Raw genomic sequence first — 21,937 nt, 5'->3', positions numbered from 1 at the left:
ACAACACAGATACATTTTGGTTTGCAGTCTGTACTTGAGTAGTGTTTATTTAGTGGACTTTGGTAAAGCCCTTTATACATATCATTAATCTCTTCACAGTACATATTTAATGATGGTCCAGTAATCAAAAAAAAAAAAAAAAAAAGACCTACTTTAAAGACTAACCAATAAATTAAACAAAACAAAACCCACACAACTCCCCCCACCCCCATTCCCCAAGGCTAGCAGTTGTGAGTTGTATTTATATTGAAACCTAATGTTTTAAAAATAGTTCTGATTCTCCAACCACCCCACCCCACCCCGGGTATGCAGCAATATAACCAATTAATTATTTTATTCTACCCCCCCAAATTAATCCAGTGTTCTTTAGCTTTTTTAAATATAAACTGGGAAAGTGATTATAAGCTTTTTTAAAAGGCATATTCTTCTATAACAAGAATGACATTTAAACCAATCAATAAAAGCATTTGACAAGACATTAAGTTACCATAGGCACCGGCTGTTGTTTCAAGTTGGGATCTCTATCCCAGTATCTTACATTCATAGCATTATTGAGGTAGTTAAAATACTGAAAACTGGGCTCCAGGTGCTGGGTTCTGAATGTGAATGTGAAAGATATATTCTCTTTTGAACCCACTTTCCCCCAAATAATTCAAGCTCTCTTGAGGTAAGAACTACCAAAATCCAATTAGCAGCCTTCTAAGAGGAAAAGTGATGATACTTTCAGAAAACAATTTTCATGCTTGAAAACTGCCATGAGTGACTGTTCTTACCTGAGTGGTTTTTAATCTACCAGACTAATAAATCCACATCATGCTGTATGTACTCTAATTATACAAGTTACCATTCTTTGAAGGAAAGGACATAAGAATTCACGCTGGCAGAAGCCACCCACCCACATTTACCCACGGGAGCTATCGGGGTCAGTCCACTACTGCATTGAGTCCCTTCCCTTCCTACCAAAAGCCATTGGCTTGATTACTGAGACTCCTGCTGCATACCCACACCGTCTTTATAATATTGTCTTCAATGCATATTGTGGCAGTCACATACCTGCCATGCAAGTTCCCTTCTATTCAAGTGCTATCTTTAAAAAAAAAAAAAGAACACACAAACAAAAAGACACACCTTACTAATCTTTAAATCAGAAAGCTTCCCTCCACCAAATCTCTCTTCTCTCACAGATAAGAGCACAATGTATACAGTTTCAGTTATTACAATGCTTTCATTCTTTTTACCTTTTTATTCCCTCTGAATTCTTTCCCCCTAAATTGCCTTTGCTGTAATGACTTATTATTGCTGTTTTCACTCGTGACCAACACAGCAAAATGTCCCAGGGCAGTTCTGTGGCCAACGTAATGAAAGTGGCTACTGAAATTTAGTAATCAGTTCTTTTACCTGCTTACACTGACTGGCTGGATGGAAAGGCTGCTTATAAAACTTGTCTTCCATGTAACAAAGTGCTGCTCTAGCACAACCTGAGAACTACCCTGGGCCACATTCCATTTCAAAATAAACCTACAGGACTTCATTCTAGTACTGACAGTTTACAGTTATGTCTTCCCTTGAAAAAACTTCTAGAGTAACATCAATTCTGAGTATAAGTCATTGATTGCACCGAGAAATGCAAAACCTCTATATGTATTATGAATGATAGGAACCACTTCATTCATTCAAGCTACAATTATGTTCTCATGTGAAAACATCCTAGCAAGAGTATTTTAACCTATGTTATAAAGGTAGTTCATTCTATAACATTCCCAAAGTGTGTTGCATTACAGTTAAGTGTTTCCAAGTAGTACAAATTCCCTGAGTTAAATGTGTTTTAATTCTAAAGATCTGACTGAGGTTGATTACTTCGGGGAAAAAAATAAGAAAAACTTATGAGCATGATTTTAAGAGAGTTAATCCACCCTTAATTTTAGTACATAAATCCAGATACTTATATTGTGATAGGATTATATAGAATCATCTAAAAAAATTTTTTTTACTGCACAGATTGGTATAGCATAGCAATTCAGAAGTTTAAACTTAGTAAAAAATTCATTTGTGGATCAAAAATATAACTCAAAACTGCAGAATAAAAAAAAAGGACCTCTTCAAAACTTAATACTGTAACTTTCCTTCATAAAAAGACCATTTGGCAAGTCCACAGATAAACATTAGTCTCTGACCTCTAAGCCAACACTGGCCCAGAGCCTACCACAGGCCAATCTCAAAATGGCGATCTGGAGTCTGTCCAAATTTTCTGTTGTAGTGAGTATTTTTGAAATATTTGGACCGTCAGCCAGGGCTTGAGAATTTTTGTCATATAGGGATGTGTTTCAACAGGATTCGATATACATACTGTTACAGTGTTTGTGGTGTTTATTCGGTCCTCCCAGGTACTCGTGGTGCGCTGAAAGGGGTTTTCAGTCTTCCTGGCAGATGCTGGTATCTGAAGAGTTCTGATGCAATCTGGATCCCTTTCCTTTTGAAGAGAAGTTTACAAAAAGCTTGCCCCAGAACTTCGAGTCACAAACAGTCTGGGTCAGGTATTACCTTCCCATAAAATCACCTTTCAAAGCACGGAGTAATACAAGGGTAATGTTCATTTATCTGATAACTCCGGTTATAAGAAACATTCAGACAGGGCTTAACCTCTACTGGTATTGCCAGGGACATCCCAACACCAGTTTGCACATGCCCAAGGCCCTGAACACTAGTTTGGAAGCCAGCAGGACACGTCTGTAGTGTGTAAGATGAGGTGTGTGTGGTAGATACAATCTGCTGACAGCTTGGTTGTTCCGATACAGGATGCCGATACTGCAGCGAGGGCTGATGCGTCTGATGGAGATACTGAGGCTGCTGAAAGTGAACTGGCCGCGAGGGCTGGGAGGCTGACTGGAACACACTCAGCTGTGCTGGCTGGGATCCTGCCTGTCCTCTCTGTTTGTTTGCCTCTTTCACATCATTATCGTGAGCACTGCATGGAGAGAAAGAAAACTGTTAATAATATTACTTTAACTCGGGGCGCCTGGGTGGGTCAGTCAGTTAAACAGCCGACTTCGGCTCAGGTCATGATTTTGCAGTCGTGGAGCTCGAGCCCTGCGCTGGGCTTTTTGCTGACAGCTCAGAGCCTGGAGCCTGCTTTGGATTCTGTGTCTCCTTCTCTCTCTGCCCCTTACCCTGCTCATGCTTGGTCTCTCAAAAATAAATAAACATTAAAAAAATTACAATGTTACTTCAACTCTTCAACAGTTTACTCCATGGACTGCCCCACTGAGCAGGTAGCAGTAATTGTAACCATAATTTAAACAACAGTGAGATTTTACTCTCATCCTTCTAAAAGCTCCTTCCCTTAGCACAAACCTTGGGAACTGGCTGCTGGTAGCTCTGAGGCCTATTTCCAGCTTGGGAAACTTTTCCACGATAAGCACTTAAACATGGCTGCCACTTTGGTGACATCCTGGTGGTCCCACAATTTAAAGATGTGGAAATGGGGAAAAGGGCAAGATTTGCCTGGACTGATGAGTTGTGGTCTCATGTAAGAGCAACTCCTTTCCTTATCATGTACCCCAAATCACGAGAGCAATGAAGAGCCTCTCACTGAAAAACAGCCAAAGTATAGTTTTCCACCAAGTACTACTCATAAAATGGCTTGCTCATGGCAGCTAGCAACTGTCAGAACCAATATCCTAAAAGCTCTGTGCTTTTAAGAAGTTCTTTTTAGAAGGACACCTGGGTGGCTCAGTTGGTTAAGTGACTTCAGCTCAGGTCATGATCTCTTGTTTTATGGGTTCGAGCCCTGATAGCTCAGAGCCTGGAGCCTGCTTCGGATTCTGTGTCTCCCTCTCTCTCTGCCCCTCCCCTACTTGTACTCACTCTCTTTCTATCAAAAATAAACATTAAGAAAAACTGTTTAAAAAGCTTCTTTTCAGGACCTTGTACATGAAGAAAAGAACTGAGAAATCACAAACACAAGACTAAGGAGGCTTACATCAACAGCCGTTCAATGCACTGCACTAAAAAATCCCAGGAATAAGCAGTAAGACGATGCAGTCTTGTAGGCCATGTTGGAGAAAGACGAAGTATAATCCTTGAAGAAGCCACACACGCAGCAGCTACTAAAGAAGGTGCATAATTTAGAAAGGCATAATCTGTGGAGACATCAAAAATGAACTTAAGCAACAGAATACACAAGTCACAAGATCACAAGTCACTTACTGGCGTCCACAATGACTCACCTTGCAAAGATACTTCCAGGAAGTAATCTGCATACTTGGCCATGTAGAGTTTAGTTTTTTCCAAGCAAATCATTGGCCAGCCATCATGAAGATCTGTTTCGTGTACTGCTTCAGAGAGATAATACTCAATGAAATGGGCAGCTGTTGGAAGGCAGAGGTTCCACTGAAAGGTTTCTAATAATAACAGTTCCATATGTAGCAAATTTTGCTTTGTTAATACTAGATTCATATTAGTCATACAACCCAGGCTGTTGAGCTGTTCCAGCTTAGGCACACTATCTTCTTTTTCTTCAAATTTACCTTATAAGAAAAGGGGGGAAAGACAGAGAGGGTAAATGTTACACAAGTGATCTTTATAGGTCTGGTCACTTAAATGGGATTTGCTGTCTTACTGCAAAGACTTAGATCCAAAGACATTCTTTCTCCTCCCTTGGGCAGAAACAAGTGTGCCAAAACTCTGGTTCTCATATTTTGTAGGCTTTTTCTCCTTGTGTCACCATCCCCTAACCCCTACCCACCTCTAAAAAAAGAATGAAACATGTAAACATTCTGCTCTATGTCATACTATGTAATGAAAACAGTCATATGTGCCAACGAAACAATAACTCTCAAATCACCAGCACAATCTTTCCAGGAAATTTCTTTTGGTGAGTGGTCAATGGAAGAACAGGCTTTTATTTAAAAACTTTTTTTAAGGGTGCCTGGGTGGCTTAGTCGGTTAAGCGTCCGACTTTCGCTTAGGTCATGATCTCGCGGTTCGTGGGTTCGAGCCCCGCGTCGGGCTCTGTGCTAACTGCCAGCTCAGAGCCTGGAGCCTATTTCAGAGTCTATATCTCCCTCTCTCTGACCCTCCCCTGCTCATGCTGTCCCTCTCTCTCTCTCTCCGAGAAATAAAAATTAAAAAATAAATAAATAAAAACTTTTTTTAATATTTATTTTCAAGGGGCGCCTGGGTGGCTCAGTCAGTTAAGCACCTGACTTCAGCTCAGGTCAGGATCTCATTTGTGGGTTTGAGCCCTGCGTCAGGTTCTGTGCTGACAGCTCAGAGCCTGGAGCCTGTTTCAGATTCTGTGTCTCTGTCTTTACCCCTCCCCCACTCGTCCTCGGTCTCTGTCTCAAAAGTAAATAAACTATAAAAAAAATTTTTTTTTAAATACTTATTTTTGAGAGACACAGAGACAGAGAACGAGTTGAGGAGGGGCAGAGAGACAGGGAGACACAGAATCCAAAGCAGGCTCCAGGCTCTGAGTTCTCAGCACAGAGCCTGATGTGGAGCTCGGACCCATGAACGCGAGATCATGACCTGAGCCAAAGTCAGACGCTTAACTCACTAAGCCACCCAGGGACCCCAGCAGGTTTTTATTTCAGAATAGAAGAAGTTTAAAGAATTTCATGCCATGGAGTTATCTGAAATAAAAAATTGCTAGGCTTTAGGGGTGCCTTAGTAGCTTAGTTGGTTAAGCACCCAGCTCTTGGTTTTGGCTCAGGTCATCTTAGGTTTTGAGTTTGAGCCCCGCACTGGGCCCTGTGCTGACAGAGCAAGGCCTGCTTGGAAGTCTTTCTCTGTCCCTCTCCTGGTCTTTCCCCCCCCTCCTCCTGCAAAATAAATAAATAAAAACTTCAAGTGTTTTATCCTGGCTTATTTTCAGCACAATCTCAATTCTAGAGAGAGGTAGTAGGAGAAAAAACTGGGTGAATATCTAATAGTCATTTTCATTCCACAGAAAAGTGTCCTCTCCTGAATTCAAACAAAACCTAGCTATGTCTTTTACCAAAAAAAGGACAGGAGAATACTTTATATATACTTTTGTATCTCCCTGCAAAACAGCAGACATTCTGATGGCTGTATTTTATTATTCCAAGGCATTAACTTCTTTTCAGGAAATATTCATCTAAATGTACAGCTGAGGAATAAAATTCCCTCTCCAGCCCCAGAATAATGTTTCTATAGATTATTAATGTACCATCTTATACTTTAATTTTCCTGTATATAAATCATTCATTTTAGGGGATCTCTAGAACTTACGGCTGGAGAAAATTCAAACTATCCAGTACTAGTCTGGTTTTCCAGATGCAGCATTAGAACCGAAGAACCGTCAGGGCGCCTGGGTGGCTTAGTCGGTTAAGCGTCCGACTTTCGCTTAGGTCATGATCTCGTGGTTCGTGGGTTCGAGCCCCGCGTCGGGCTCTGTGCTGACTGCCAGCTCAGAGCCTGGAACCTGTTTCAGTCTGTGACTCCCTCTCTCTCTGACCCTCCCCTGCTGACGCTGTCTCTCTCTCTCTCTCTCCTAGAAATGAATAAAACATTAAAAAAAACAAACAAAAAAAACTGAAGAATTGTCTTCAAGTCTCTTTGGATTTGGTCACAGAAGAAGGGAAATTATTAACTAAAGTTTCTAGTATTATGTTCTATTTTACATTAAAACAATCATATAATATTACAATTATTTCTAATTGTATTGTATGTAATACAATCTATCATATAGATTTCTCACAATAGCTTTTATACTTGTTCAGAATTATAGTTGTTAGACTATGCTATATATTAACTATACAAAATTTTTTGTTTCACTGTTTTGAAAAAGCACTGCTGGCTACCTTGGGTCTGTGCTTGGGGAATAGAGGAACTGGGGTAAGTGGTCTTCTACACTAGGTGAGTCCAAGCCCAAAGAGAATTTTTCTCCTGCCTCAGAAATTTTCAATATCTTTAGATCTAAATTACTCTTAACTATATACTGCTACGGGGAGGAGCTGATAAAAAAACAAACAAAAAAAACCAATACAATTCAGACTTTTAAAGAATCTAGACAGCCCCTCCCAGTTCAAATCACATACAGATGAATTTCACAGGTGTTTCCGATACGATATACTTTGTAGGGCTGAGGGCACTGAAGTGGTCTTTATGAGCTGGCCATCGAGTATAATCATTGCATAGAGATACAGAAAAGGAACCCCCTGTTCTCAGTGTCAGAGTGGAGAATGTCCCAGGAATTTAGTCCAATCCCTCTGGATGAATCATTAAGGTTTTCAAAGTACCCTGCCATTTGTGTAGCAGCAGCAACACCCGCAGTGTACTTCAAAGGAATATCATAAAAATTAATGTGTTTATTTACATCATGCTTGAAGTTCCTTTGAAGAAATTAATACACTATAATTCACTGTTTAATTCAAGGATCAAGAATGTTTCGTATTATCTCCTTGAAACTTTCAACACTGAAAACAAAATTGTCTAAGACCAGTTTCAAAGCTCAAAAAACCAAGGCAGTGAAGTTGGTTGATTCATTCAAGGTCAAGTAAGTTGAACCAAACCAAAAATGGAAGCCAAAAGGAAGACTCATGTTTGAATTCCCAAATTGGTACTTCTAGATGAAAGTATGGCACTAGGTTATATGGGGAAAACAACTATCAAAATAGACAGAATTCTGTATTATTAAACATCTATGGGGTTTCTGTATTTATAAAGTACTTGGCGATTACAAGTGTGAAAGCCTTTGCACCTTGACTTGCAAAGTGAAAAACCACCTGTGTACTGCATAATAACCATAATTGGGATTTTATTCAGGCTTAAGTTTTTTTGGAACTTTTTCATTATAGATAGAGATATACTCTCATACATAGATATTAAAAGACTTAAAAATGTGTGACAGTGTGAGTACCTGCATTCATAGCCATCATTTTTGTTGTGCTGAAAGCTATGGGCATGGTTATTTTAAATCTACTTATCTGCAATACCACATACAGATCACAAAGATCAGTTTCTTCAATTGAAAGGAAATACCAGAAGCCATGTGATTATATTGATATAGGCCCCAAACAGGAAATAAGGGCACAGGAAATTCACATCTGCTTCCCAGAAAATAAAGAATTAGACGCCACAGAAACAAAACATCAGGCTTTCTTTCCTTTATAGGAAATGCTCAGATCAGCTATGGAAACCAGCACATTTTCAAAGCCAGCAGTGAATGGCAAATACATGCAGAAGGAGCCAGGATCCTATGTCACTGTACGCTCTTTGATATATACTAGTCATCTTTGATATATACTAAGAATTTTCACAAACTTGTTAGACTACCAATCTAAGAGAAAAACAAGGAACAGAAAGAGGCAATTCATAGGGGAAAAAAGTTCTATTCACATTTAAAAAAAAAGGTAAGTATTCTCATTAAAAAGATGTAAATCAAGTCAACTATGAGATAAAATTTTCACTTTTTAGATAATAAAGTAAAAAGTTTTGTCAACCCATTACTGATAAGCAAGGAGAAATAAGCACTTGTCACAGATTTTCATAACTAATAGCCTATGATCTTACTTTTGGCTTCATCCTGATTCTGAGATCATTTCTTAGTTACACTATATCTTGACCAAATTATCAGAAGTCTCATATCCAAGACTGCTCCCGTGCTCTCGACAAGTTCAGTGCTGATCACAGAAGCCAAGGGAAGCCAGGGTATACATGACAAAGAATCAGAATTTAAGAATTTCCCAGGATGAATCACAGACTTTTCTGGAAAGAGCCAGAATCTTTAGAGCTAGGGAGTCAGACTAAAGATTATAGAAGAGTTTATGGAAGAATTAATCGTTATGATGCTAACATTTATGTTTCAATTTCCCATGTGTTTTTAAACATCTACCCTACTTGATCCTCACAACAACTTTATCAGTTAAGTGTCTTTATCTTCATTCTAAAGACAAGTAACTTTAGACTTAAGGGTTGTTGAAATGCATATTGCTAACAACAGATTCCAACCAAGGAAATTCACCACTGAAATCGCTACCCTAACACACTGCACTGCTCTCTCATCAGCGACAGCCTGTTGGACCTTTCCTCCTACCTCCAACAGTGCAGACATGCAGGCAGCTGGATGCGGATATTACCTGGAACTCAAGATATGCCCCCATCTTTGGCCAAACTACTGACAGCCTCCCATCCTATTTAATATGCAGAATCCACTGTCCCTCCATCCTGTCAGCTGCAAGCTGTTCTTCACTTTTACACAACAGGTTGCTTATCCTAAAGCAGGGAGCAGAGGGGGAAGGTGAGCATAACAGAGTTCAATCATCCTGGGAGGAGAGAAGCAGGACTTAAACAAAGTTTATGAAACCTAACCAACTTCAGCTCAGGTCATGGTCTCACGGTTGGGGAGTTCAAGCCCCAAGTCAGTCTCTGTGCTGACAGCTCAGAGCCTGGAGCCTGCTTCAGATTCTGTCTCCCTCTCTCTGCCTCTTCCCCACTTGCAGTCTGTCTCTCTCAAAAATAAAATATTAAAAAAAAAAGAGCTAACAGGTTAAACTCTTGACCACTGCCTACTTGGAGGGGCTGAGACCCTGGGGGATACCTATCTCACACTCTTCATTATCCAGTGGAAAAGAACAATGTAAAAACAATTCTCTTTCAGGAAAGAAAGATTAGGGGATGTCAGCAGAACAAAGGGAGGAGTATCTGACTCTCAGCAATAGCTGATCAACAATTCATATTTAAACTACAGCAAATACAAATCCTAAAGCTAGTTCCTGGAAAATGTGCAAAAATCATCTTCAATAAAATAAATTCATCATAATCTTAAACTAACAGTAACAGATAATTAAAAAAACAAGAACAATTAAAAGCTCCATTTAAATCACCCTAAGACGGTACACAAATAAAGTATCTTTTCCCCAAATTATGGAAATGGCAAAAACTTGGCACCAATGCTAAACATGGCATGGTGGCCAGAAATCTTAGATTATTCAACTAGAGTACCCACTGAACTTCAGCAATAACATGTAGTTTAAGAATATCTAGTTTAGTGACCCCCTAAGTCATTTGGTAAGTTACCAGTAAGTAAACTTTAGTCACAAATGTTAAGCCAGTCTATGAACTGACTTGGCATCACTCCTAATTTCACAGTTCACCAGGAATAATCTCCCACTTGGTCTGTACCACTATTAAGGATCTCAGGCATAAAGTAAGATGGGGCTTGGTAGCAGTAAAAGCAGTGATGGCCACAAGAGGCAGTATCATATTTCATTAATGATCTTAAGTTTTTAAAATAACCTAACCTGGGGCTCCTGGGTGGCTCAGTCAGTTAAGCGTCCGACTTCAGCTCAGGTCATGATCTCAGGGCTTGTGGGTTCGAGCCCCGCGTCGGGCTCTGTGCTGACAGCTAGTTCGGAGCCTGGCGCCTGCTTCGGATCCTTTATCTCCCTCTCTCTCTGACCCTCCCCTACTCATGCTGCCTCTCTCTCTCTCAGAAGTAAATAAAACATTAAAAAAAATTTTTTTTTAATAAAATAAAATAACCTAACCTGTGTACGTGATTTCCAGTGTCTATTATAAACTGATCCAGTTATAAACTAACATTTTGTAGGATAAGAAGCCATTCCATTTGTGGATCCTCATACATCCGATGTGTCAAGTATGGGTTCTTCCAGTCCTATGCCAACTATGAAACCACAAAGGGCTTCACAGCCAGTGATGAAACACATACAAAATTGTACACAAGATTGCTTATGAGAATGAAACTTTAATTAAAGGTTAAATTAAAGGTTAATTATAAACGTACAAGTATTACCTCTCCAGTGTTCTGGGTAGGGGGAGAGGAGTAGGTGATGTGTCAGGATCTTAGAGGACAACCGATTAAAGGAGAAATATAGACTTTCAGAAAATAGTACTCTGGTAAGAATTTGTCTCAAGATGCATGGGAATAGGGTGCGAAGAGAAGACTGGAAAGGTAGCTGGGACCAGATGCAAGGTTCTAAGTGTTACATTAAGGAGTTTCTACCTTAACCAACGAGCAGGTGACATCACCCCTGGGGCTGTGAATATTCAGTGTGGTCCACAAAGAATTTGAAATAACTTACAAAAAAAACCTCCAAGGAGACAAAGTAAGCAGTTGAGGTTGTCAGATCAAAGGAATAATAAGGGTAGAAAAAGAAAATCTGAGAAGAAATTAGTGCCAGAAAGGATTATCACACAGGCCTGAATTTGGTTTTAGGTTTACTTTCAGTCAAAGCACAAAACTGCTATAGAAAGAGCTCTGGTGGTAACATATAGGGGGAATGTTCCTTAGACAGCACCCACACAAGATCCCATGAAGACAGTACTCTGAAGTGGGGATTACATTTCTACTGTAAATGACATCACTAAAAGAAAAACCCAATTATAATTCCTTTACTCACCCTCTTTCTCTTCAGTCAAGATACTAACAATAAAATGAGTTACAGGAAGAAACTAAGAGAAAAAGGCACCAAAAGACCCATCATGCTGCATCAGGTAAAGAACATGATTTATCAGAGTCTACCTTGCAGGCCACCACTGAGCTGTGCCAAGTCTTTCCCATTTGTAGAAGCTGCCTGTGAACCTTCAGTTCATTAGGCCAACTCATTATGTAGTCAGTAAAAGGTATTCTAAAAACACAAGACAAGACTATAGTACCTTTTAGAATTTCTCAACCTCAGTTCCACTGACATTTTGGGCCAGAAATTCTTTACTGGGGGGAGGCAGGGGGCTGCCTTGTGCATTGTAGATATTTAGTAGCATCCCGGCCCTCTACTTATTAGATGCTAGTATCATCCTCCCAGATTGTGATGACAACCAAAACTGTCTCCACCCAATGCCAACTATTTCCTGGGGGCGGTTTTTCCTCGTTGAGAACTTTAAGGCAATGGTTCTCAAATAGAAAGGTATATCAGAATCAGCTTTGGAACTCAAGCCCTATGATAAAGATTCTGAGTCAATAGATCTGGAGTGGCCTAGACATTTGCATCACAATCTTCAGGATGTAGGGCTTAAACACCTAAGTTTTTAAAAGACTTCAGAGCTAGTCTTTTAATGTCTAGTTAAGAATGATTATGCTAACATATAGGAGGATTAGGAGGAACTTAATGGAGGACCAAGGGGGAGAAGAATGGGGGAAATAGTGGGGGAGAGGGAGAGAGGCAAACCATGAAAGACTCTTGAATACTGAGAACAAACTGAGGACTGATGGGTGTGGGGGGGGAGGGGGGAGATGTGCATGGAGGAGGGCACTTGTTGGGATGAGCACTGGGTGTTATATGGAAACCAAGTTGACAACAAACTATTTGTAAAAAAGAAAAAAAAAAAAAAAGAATGATTATGCCAAGAAGCACTTTCGACATAAACTTTCTGATATTAGTCAACTGGAATGAATGGAACTTGGTGATGTTTCACTGAGCTCCATATGAATCTATTTTATTCTAAACAATGGAAACTTCTAGTCATGTAGATGAGGTTCATACTTACTTGCTAGAAGCAGACAGGAAAGTGCAACTAAATGCAGCTGCTGGATAGAGATGTCATACCGATCCATAAATAAGTCCAGCAAATAGACAGCAAGATGTCGGGCAGAAGGGCAGAGGGTGAAGCGATTGCTCACAATGGCTATCAGGTCAGCAAAATACCTTCTGAGACTTAGTTGAGGGGACTGGCCTTTGTAGGAAGGCAACTTCAGCTCCTAAATCAAGAGGAACAACATTTAGTCTAACATGGCCTGTAGAAGTAGTATCCCTACAAAAAAGACAACTTTTGCCCTCAATATATTAGTGTTACAAGTGGCTAACACACTTCTTGAAGGAAACACAAATTTGAAAAAGCTGAGTGGAAGGATAATGAATGGCATTTAACATTTAAAACCAAACTTTTCTCCTTATTTTTAATCATCTGTGATGTGACAAAATTATATATGTTTCTTGTATTATGGAAGGGATATATTCCAGCAAGACTTTTGTATAGCGTGTTTTCCCTACCGAGTGTTTTCAGTAAAACATTTTTTTACAAAAAACCCAACCACACCACAAATACACACTCCCACCAGGAGGCTCAAAGCTTTGGGGTAGAAAGTAACAGGCAGTGAATATGCTCCTAGTAGATCACATACTATATTACGCTTGCAGAGATGTGGAGGGTAGAGACAAGTATTCATCCACTAGTATCCTCTAAGCATGTTTCCATTTCAGCAGTTTTAGAATCTCTCATTTGCCATTACCTTTTCATATACCTAACATTTTTCCCATCTTGTTCAATCTCAGAATTATATGAATCCATTTTTCAAAAGTTAGAAATTTTCTATACTGTTAAAGTATTTCCAGAGCATACATAAAGATAGAAAGGTTCTATATTCATTTCAGCATAATATTAATATGAAACCTAATAGGTATCACAATAGCAGGAAATTACACAGACCTCAAAGAACAGGCAAAAAAAAAAAAAAGATAAATTAGACTTCATCAAAATTTAAAACTTCTGTGCATCAAAGTTCACTCTTTTCAACAGAGTGAACAGGCAATCCACAGAATGGAAGAAAATATTTGCAAATCATGTATCTGGTATTTAATATCCAGATTACATAAAGAACTTTTATATGTGCAATCCAACAACAAGAAAACAAACAACTTGCTTAAAGATTGGCAAAAGGCTTGAATAAACATTTCTCCAAAGATATATAAATGACCAATAAGCACATATAAAGATGCTCAACATTATTAATCATTAGGGAAATGCAAATCAAAACCATTACGAGATACCACTTGAAACCCACTGGCATTGCTATTATTAAAAAACAACAACAACAACAAAAAACACAGAAAACAAAAATAACAAGTGGTTATAATGTGAGAAACTGGAACCTTTGTGTAATGGTAGGAATATAAAATTGTACAGCCACTGAATAACAGTACTACAATTCCTCAAAAAAATTAAATGTAGAATTATTATATGATCCAGCAATTCCACTTTTAGGTATACACCAAAAAGAATTAAAAGTAGGAAAGTAGGTTCTCAGATATTTGTGCCTCTATACTGACAGCATTATTCACAAAAGCCAAAAGGTGTAAACAAACATCAACATATGAATGGATAAACAAAAATGCATTTCAGTTCAAGATGAAAAAGTCCTAAAGATGGAGAGGTAAAAGTAGCACAATGTAAATATACCTAATGTCACTGAACTATCCACTTAAATATGGTTAAAATTTTATATTGTGAAAACTTTACAACAATAAACAAACACAAAAAATGGAACTTACATATCCGTCTAAACTAATAAGAGCTAAAACTTTAGATACAATGTTAGCCAATGTAATTTTTGTAGTATATCCAAAGAATACATCACCATCAATTGTAGTGTATCTCAGGAATGCAAAGATGGCTTGATATCAGGAAATCTTAATATAAATATGATAGTGTAGTCTAATAAACCAAAGATTATTAGGATATAATAATCACAAGATATTACAGAACACAGATAGAAAATCTAACCTCATTTTAAATGGTAAAGTACAAGTGCTTACCAGATGGCTGTCAGATTTAGTTTTCTTTGTCCAGATACTGCAGTTACGCAAGCATGAAAAAATGACCTGTGCTTCTCTCAGCTAACAAGTTTTTATAATGTCTATTCCTGATACTCTAGAATTTTACACTCTTGTTCCCGTCTGCTTCTCAGGATCCCATGGGACCAAAGTACTGAGACCTGAACATGTCATCTCTCTCTCCAGTCTAAGGACTAGTCTGTTCACCATCCCAAATGCCATCCCTTTCTCAGAAAGGGCCACTGTCCCGACAAGATGGAAATAAAGGCACAGAAGGAATACTCACAAATGTAAACACAACTCTGTGGGTATTTTCTGAATGTTTTTCACAAGCTAGCATTGTTCCCATCTGTCATAAAGACTCCTGAAAATACTTCCCAGCCATCCAAAGACATCAGTATACATAGCATAACAACATGAGAAGAAGACACAAGGGTGTAAGAAATTGCTTTATAGGGGTTTTGGGGGGTCGCAGAGGAGAAAGTGGTTATATTTTACAAAAAAAAAACAAAACCAAAAACAGAACGGCTGGATTTGAGGTTGAAGAGAATTTCCATTTGCTGTAATTTTTACCCTTCCCTAGTAGATACAATGCTGGTCCAAGCAATTATTCCTCCATACACCTTGGATCTAAACAGAGAATTCCTTTCACAGTGTCTAAATGGCAACTGTGCCAAGGAAGACCTAAATTGAGATGCTAAGTTATGGGAGATTAGACCCCACAAAGGCACAGGCACATCTGTCTCATTCACTATTACCATTCTAACACCTGGCATAGTACCTTATATACTGCAGGTACTCCAATTTGTTAAATAAATAAATAAGCCTATGACTATCCAACTAAATCACCTGATTAATAATATGGAAATAACTTTTTTATGAGAAAAGTTCATTTTAATTTTTCTTGACTTCAGTGTACTACAAACAGGGGTCTCTCCAGTGCCACAAGGTTCAAGTTTTACCAATTAACATAAATTATTCACAAAGTGTGGCCACTGTGTCAATTGTGACTTACACAGTGCTTAAAGATAAAATAAGAACCCAGGGTAGCATGCCACAGGTGACCCAAGGTAATTTTCAGTGGCATTCCCTCAGGCCCCGTGTGCCAACAGTTCATAAGCAACTCCAGTACAGGCTTGTGTCTTATTCCTTCAGTCACCCTCAGAGCCTAATACACAAAGTATTTAACAAATCTGCTAGGAAAAAAAAAAATCCACTCCCAACCTCAACTGACAAAATTAACTCAAAGTTATCACTTAGGATTAAAATTACACATAATATCCATACCATGGAAATCTGTCACTCAAAAAAATAAAAGTATCATTAACATCAAATAACTAATTTCAGGGGCACCTAGGTGGCTCAGTCAGTTAAGCATCGGACTTCAGCTCAGGTCATGATCTCATGGGTTCGTGGGTTCAAGCCCCACATCAGGCTCTGTGCTGACAGCTCAGAGCCTGGAGCCTGTCTCAGATTCTGTGTCTCCCTCTCCCTGCCCCTCCCCTGCTCACACTCTGTCTCACTCTGTCTCTTAAAAATAAATAAATGTAAAAAACAAAAAAACAATTAATTTCATCACATTCCAGAGGGATAAAGGGCTGACATTTAGAAAAGGAGAACATTTAAAACTAAAAGATCAGGGGCGCCTGGGTGGCTTAGTTAGTTAAGCGTCTAGCTCTTGTTTTGGCTAAGGGCATGATCTCTAGTTTTGTGAGTTTGAGCCCTGCATCGGGCTCCCAGTTGTCAGCCTCACTGCCTGCTTGAGATTCTCTCTGCCTCTCTCTCTGCCCCTCCTCTGCTGGCTCTGTCTCTCTCAAAATGAATAAATAAACTTAAAACAAACTAAAAGACCACATCTTTAAAAAAATCAAAAGTATATGGAAAACCTGAAACTGTTTTCTTAACATTTCAGAGAACTATTCCACAGTTGAGACTTTTTTTGTGGTACAAAAAACCTCTTAGGGGGCTGAGGTGTATTGATGACAGAATTAATAAACAGCATTTAGAAATCTCAAACTCAAACCTTAGAAATGGGTACAGTTGTAACAATTTAAGTCGGCATTAGGTTTTCTAATGTAATTAATCTGGTTAAAAAAAAAGTGAAGATACAAGTTCATGATCATCCAGGAACTCTTAACTCCAACAGTCAGTATCCCTTTTATTTTTTTAAATGCTTACTTCTTTTTGAGAGAGAAAGAAAGAGGGGGGTGGGGAGAGAGAGCATGCACATGCACAAGCAGGGGAGGGGCAGAGAGCTTGAGACACAGAATTTGAAGCAGGCTCCAGGCTCTGAGCTGTCAGCACAGAATCTGAGGTGGAGCTCGAACCCATGAACTGTGAGATCATGACCTGATCCAAAGTCGGATGCTCAACCGACTGAGCCACCCAGGTGCCCCATCAGTATCCCTTTTGTTTTGCTTCTTTCTCATTTTCTATACATAACAAATGGCCCTCTCTATCCAGGGTGAAACTGAGTCAAGTTAGGGACAGTTTTGGATGTGGTCTCTCTTCTGGTTGTCAAAGAGGCAGAGATGACCCATTATGATGAGATGTGATATACAGAGTAAAATTGTTACTTAACAGAATTTTGCATGGCACTAGAAAATTGTACAACACCCCCGTTCCCTTCCCCCCGTCCCCAATATGTATTAAAGTCTACTTTCTGCCTTATGTTACCTGGAAGGAGCAGCTAACTCATACCTTAAGGCATTCTGAAGAGCCCCCAAATCTGGGAGAGCTCAGGGAAAATAAGTTATCGCTTTATTAGGGCTCTAAAGCACATGTACAGTATCAACTCATTTAATCTTCACAATCTCCCCACAAGCCTCATTCTATTATTATGAATCATTTTACAGATGAGGAAATTGGGAAAGAAAAGATTAAGTAACTTGTCCAAACTTTTACAGGTTAGTGGACAGGCTGGGGAATTTATGTACAAATGTGATCTAACAGCGGAACGCAACTGCAACTACAGAACCAGGGCTACCCTGCCCATTAAAAAGCCGGCACACACATCTGTTTAAAAACAGTATCAAATCCATGTTCCACCTTACCTCTCCCAAATACCACGCTCCACCCTCATTTAAGTTACAGGTTCTTCTGATACATCCAAGGGAAGAAACCCAGGAGTTAATTAACCTCAAATAACCAAACTCGCCTTTTCTGGTCTGGAAACTAGTGACTCGACTTCCCAGGGAGCCGCGATTTATACTAACTGGCACAAAACACTGAATGGAAAACCGGGCATCGAAATTACCTTGTATCGAAGCGCTTGATGAATGTCGGCGGCCAGCTGTCCCCGCCACCACTGCCCCTCCAGCTCCATGGGACCCGGCGGCGCGCCTGGCCAGAAGCGGCAACTTCAGTCTGTAAGACACACCCCAGACGCGGTCAAGGCCGGCTCCCTCCACACGACCCTCAGCGCCCCCTCCCCGAGGGGTGTGACCTCAAGCCACCCTGCGTGGCTGCTCCCCTTCACCTGACTCGTCCTAAAGCCAGCACCGATCCAAACCAATTCCCCGATGCCGCGCGTTAAGGCCCGAGCTACCCAGTCAGGAGGAAGCGGGCACGCGCTGAAAACTACCGGCCTGGGTGCCGGGCAAAGGGGACCAACGTGGGCCCGAGTTCCCAGGCGCGGTCCCTGGTGCGTGCAAAGAAAGCTGCTGGCGGAGGCCGGACTGGGGGCTCCCCGCGTCCCGGGTTCGAATTCTCGCGCCGGCCCCGGGCAGCGGAGAGACTGACACCAGTCGAAGATCCCCCGAGGCGAAAACCTCCCTCGGATAAACCAGCAGACGAATGCCCGCCCGGCCCCGGATTCCAGCGGCAGCCGCTCGGGCGCTTGTTCCCCCCGGGGGACCTCCCCGCGGCCCCCGCCGGGCCCAGCGCGCACCCAGGCCGCCTCCACCTCGCCTAGAGCAGCGCACGGGATCGCGCGGCCACAGAAAAGCGAACAAAAGGCCGGGCCGGGTGGGTTCGGTGCCCCGCGCCCAGCACAGGCCGCCGGTCCCCACGGCGGCCTCTCTTACCCGGAACCGCGGCCCTCACAGCCCCAGCCCCGCCGGCGTGCGGGGGACGCCGGCCCCGCTCATGATGCGGACAGTCGGCCGCAAAGCGCCGGCCTCAGCTCGGGCCCAGCGCCGGGGCGCTCGCGCCGCCCATTGTTAAAGGACCGGCAGGCGGCTCGGCGTACAAAGCCAGCGCGGGGGCACATGCGGCCCCGCCGCTGCCAATCTCGTCTCGCGATACAGCCGGGTCACGCCGAGCCGTCCAATCGGCGGGCGTGCCGGGCCCAGGTGCAGCGTCTGGCGGTGGCTCAGAGGCCCCAGCCCGGTCCCGGCCGCGTCAACCCCTGTCGGCCCAGAGCGAGCGACCCGGTGCTCGGAGCTGCCCCGCAGCTCAGCCAACACCGTAAAGCCCGCCCCTCGGGCTGAGGTCGGAGGAGGACGCCGGAGAAATTACAACGTTGATCCTCATGCCGGTAGCTAATCTGGTCATGCCACTCACCTGCTTAGAACCTTCGATGGCTCTCGGTGCCCGCGGAGCAAAGTTCGGAAGCTTCAGCTTGGCGTTTAAAATTCTTTGTAATGCGGATTCAGTCTGCTTTATCTCACATCACAACAGCCCCGTATACATCCTAGGGGCTGCTCAGTGGGATTAACAATCCCTCCATAAATGCTTTAGCCGTTTCCAAACCCTCTAAATCATTTTCTCTGTGAAAGTCCGCTCTCTTTAAGTTCCACCTCAAAACCTACTCCTAGAAACCTAATTGACCTTCCTCCCTCGTTTTCTTTGCTTTAGAGATTCCCGACAGCTTTGAATAAAGTTGAGTTTACCTAGTTTGTTAGATAGAAAGTGGATGTAATTAACCATCTGTGGTCTTAAATCAGGAAACTACAGAAGTGTGGAAACACTCCCAACGCCAAGTAAGGTGATGTGGGACCTGAAATATGATTCGCAGAAATCTAGTTAATTGTATTTTAAGCCTTTTGGTGGACTATCACACAAGTTCATTGGCAACCCAGGATGGTGATGCTCACTTTTCTGAGAATGCAGATCAACCTCTTTTAATATTAAAAAATAAATCATGGTACCTTCTCCCTTTTACTTAGAATTCTCTGAACCGAAATATGTGTGATAAAGAGCTACTAAAAAGTGACGTGGTTTTACTTATCACAATGACATCTTTATAAATTTGAAGAACAGCCGCAGATATGTATATGAGCCATGTGAGACAATGCTTATGCCCAGGAGAAGAGAGCTACCGGAACTAATGGCAAGACAAGAAAAACTCAGAAGCAGAGGTTGGCACAACCCAACCTCCCAGCATTGTCCAGGGAGAGACTGCCCCCCCCCCCATCTCAGTTGCAGGAGAGGGGCACATCAGGCTAAGAGCTACATGCCATTTATAATGCTGTGTAAGTAGTACCTACCTCCTCAAGTTCTAATTCATGTGCACTAAGCAACTTTATGACAATAATTTGGTATCCCAATAACTTAAATGTGCAGGGTCTATTTAAGGACCTTTTCAGAAAAATAGGTCACAGACTGTAATCATCAGTGTAATAAGTAGGTTGTCTCTTCGTGGTTTCTACTTTGAGGATGTTATTCACTGGGAGGTATTTGTTCCCAAACAGTTCTCATATTTTCTGGATATACCTCCTATGATGAAAGGACCTCAATGTTCATTCATTTTATAGATTTGTGTATGTGTGTGTATACATATATAACTTAGATTGGATTAGAACTCCCTAAAGTGTAAATTCAGGTTTATTATGATTTCTTCAGTAATTCCTTTGGGGCGAACTGGACACAATTAGGTATGTACTTAGTTCCTAAATAAAGTCTGATTTTCATATAGTTTATTTTCTAAAGGAGAAAGAAACACAATAAGTAAGCAACAGCAAAATGTCACATGGTGAGAAGTGCTGTGAAGAAAAGGAAATAGAAATAAAGACTAAAAAGTGATAGTGAAGAACATTGTTTTATGATAAGGTGAGTTGTGCAAAGGCCCAAGGGAAGCGAGGGAGTATGCAGATATCTGGTGGGTGAGTGTTGCAGCAGAAGGCATGTTTGGAATGAACATGGAGGTCTTTGTATGCTTGGAGTGAAGACACATGTCTCTCTCTCTCAAAAATAAATAAATAATAAAAAATTTTAAAAAGAAAAGAACAATGTAACAAAAACAGAAAGGAAAAATGGAATAAAATGGTAGACCTAAGTCCAAACATAAATAATGACATTAAAGGTAAATGGTCTAGGGGAGCCTGGGGGGCTCAGTCGGTTAAATGTCTGACTTCGGCCCAGGTCATGATCTCATGGTTCGTGGGTTCGAGCCCGTGTCAGGCTCTGTGCTGACACCTTGCTCAGAACCTGGAGCCTGCTTCAGATTCTGTGTCTCCCTCTCACTGACCCTCCCCTGCTTGCGCTGTCTCTCTCTGACTCTCAAAAATAAATTAAAAAACATTAAAACATTTTTTAAAAAAAGGTAAATGGTCTAAATATGCCAATTAAAAGAGACTGTCAGAAAGTATTTAAAAAATAATCCACTGTATGCTATCTATAAAAAACTTGTATCAAATATAATTATACATAATTTATATAAATATAAAAAGATGAGGGCACTTGGGTGGCTCAGTTGGTTAAGTGTCTGACTTTGGCTCAGGTCATGATGTGCTAACAGCTCAGAGCCTGTGGCCTATTTCAGATTCTGTGTCTTCCTCTTTCTCTCTGGCCCTCCCCTGCTTGTGCTGTCTCAAAAATAAGGTAAACATAAAAAATAATATAAGATGAAATACACACACACACACACACACACACACACACCCAGGTAAACACAAATCCAAAGAAAACTGGGTTAGCTATATAAACACCAGACAAAATAGATTTCAGAGCAGAGAAAATTAGTAAGGCTAAAGAGAGACACTGCACAATGATAAAAGGGTTAAATAACCAAGAAGACATAAATCCTAAAGATATGTACATCTACAACAAAGCTTCAAAATACAAGAAGTAAAACCTGACAGAAACAATAGACAAACTCATAGTTACAGTTGGCAACTTCAATATACCTCTTTCAGGAACTGACAGAATTAGAAGACAGAAAAACAGCAAGGGCATAGAAAAACTAAACGACACTTTGACTAACTGGATCAAAAGACACTATCAATATAAGAATGTTGAATAAACCATAATAAATATATTCACAACCAAGGCCATCACATACTACACAACTCGAGGTCCTTGCACGTAAATTATGAGTTGTGTGGTGCATAAACTATTTACATGTATGTAGTGGTTCTGCCCCACACTTTCGAATACTATGGATCCTTTAATAAGAAAAATGAATTAGTTTACTTGGAAGTATTTCTACTATTTTTGAAGGAGAAAAGCGACATACAGAAAAACAT

The 21,937-nt window shown here is 40.8% G+C and overlaps 1 protein-coding gene across 3 annotated transcripts; it reads right to left on the bottom strand.

Annotated features, from left to right (window-relative positions):
* Positions 1-1,028: 1,028 nt before the first annotated feature.
* On the bottom strand, positions 1,029-18,701 carry CCNJ (cyclin J). Of its 3 annotated transcripts, none has more exons than XM_039230288.1 (6): positions 18,557-18,701; positions 17,788-17,897; positions 12,469-12,679; positions 4,227-4,526; positions 3,980-4,139; positions 1,029-2,965 (listed from the first exon to the last, which is right to left on the bottom strand). In XM_039230288.1, exons 2-6 carry the CDS (start codon positions 17,854-17,856, stop codon positions 2,554-2,556), a joined length of 1,152 nt encoding a protein of 383 aa, XP_039086219.1. In that variant the 5' UTR covers positions 17,857-17,897; positions 18,557-18,701; the 3' UTR covers positions 1,029-2,553. The 3 variants fall into 3 exon arrangements, with proteins under 3 accessions (XP_039086219.1, XP_039086221.1, XP_039086222.1); XM_039230290.1 differs by having other exon boundaries at positions 3,980-4,106; XM_039230291.1 differs by having other exon boundaries at positions 3,980-4,103.
* Positions 18,702-21,937: the final 3,236 nt, after the last annotated feature.

This window comes from Hyaena hyaena, unplaced genomic scaffold (assembly GCF_003009895.1).
Source record: "Hyaena hyaena isolate Hyena2069 unplaced genomic scaffold, ASM300989v1 scaffold_44, whole genome shotgun sequence".
Lineage (NCBI taxonomy): Eukaryota > Metazoa > Chordata > Mammalia > Carnivora > Hyaenidae > Hyaena > Hyaena hyaena.
This window is presented reverse-complemented; position numbering and strand designations above follow the sequence as displayed.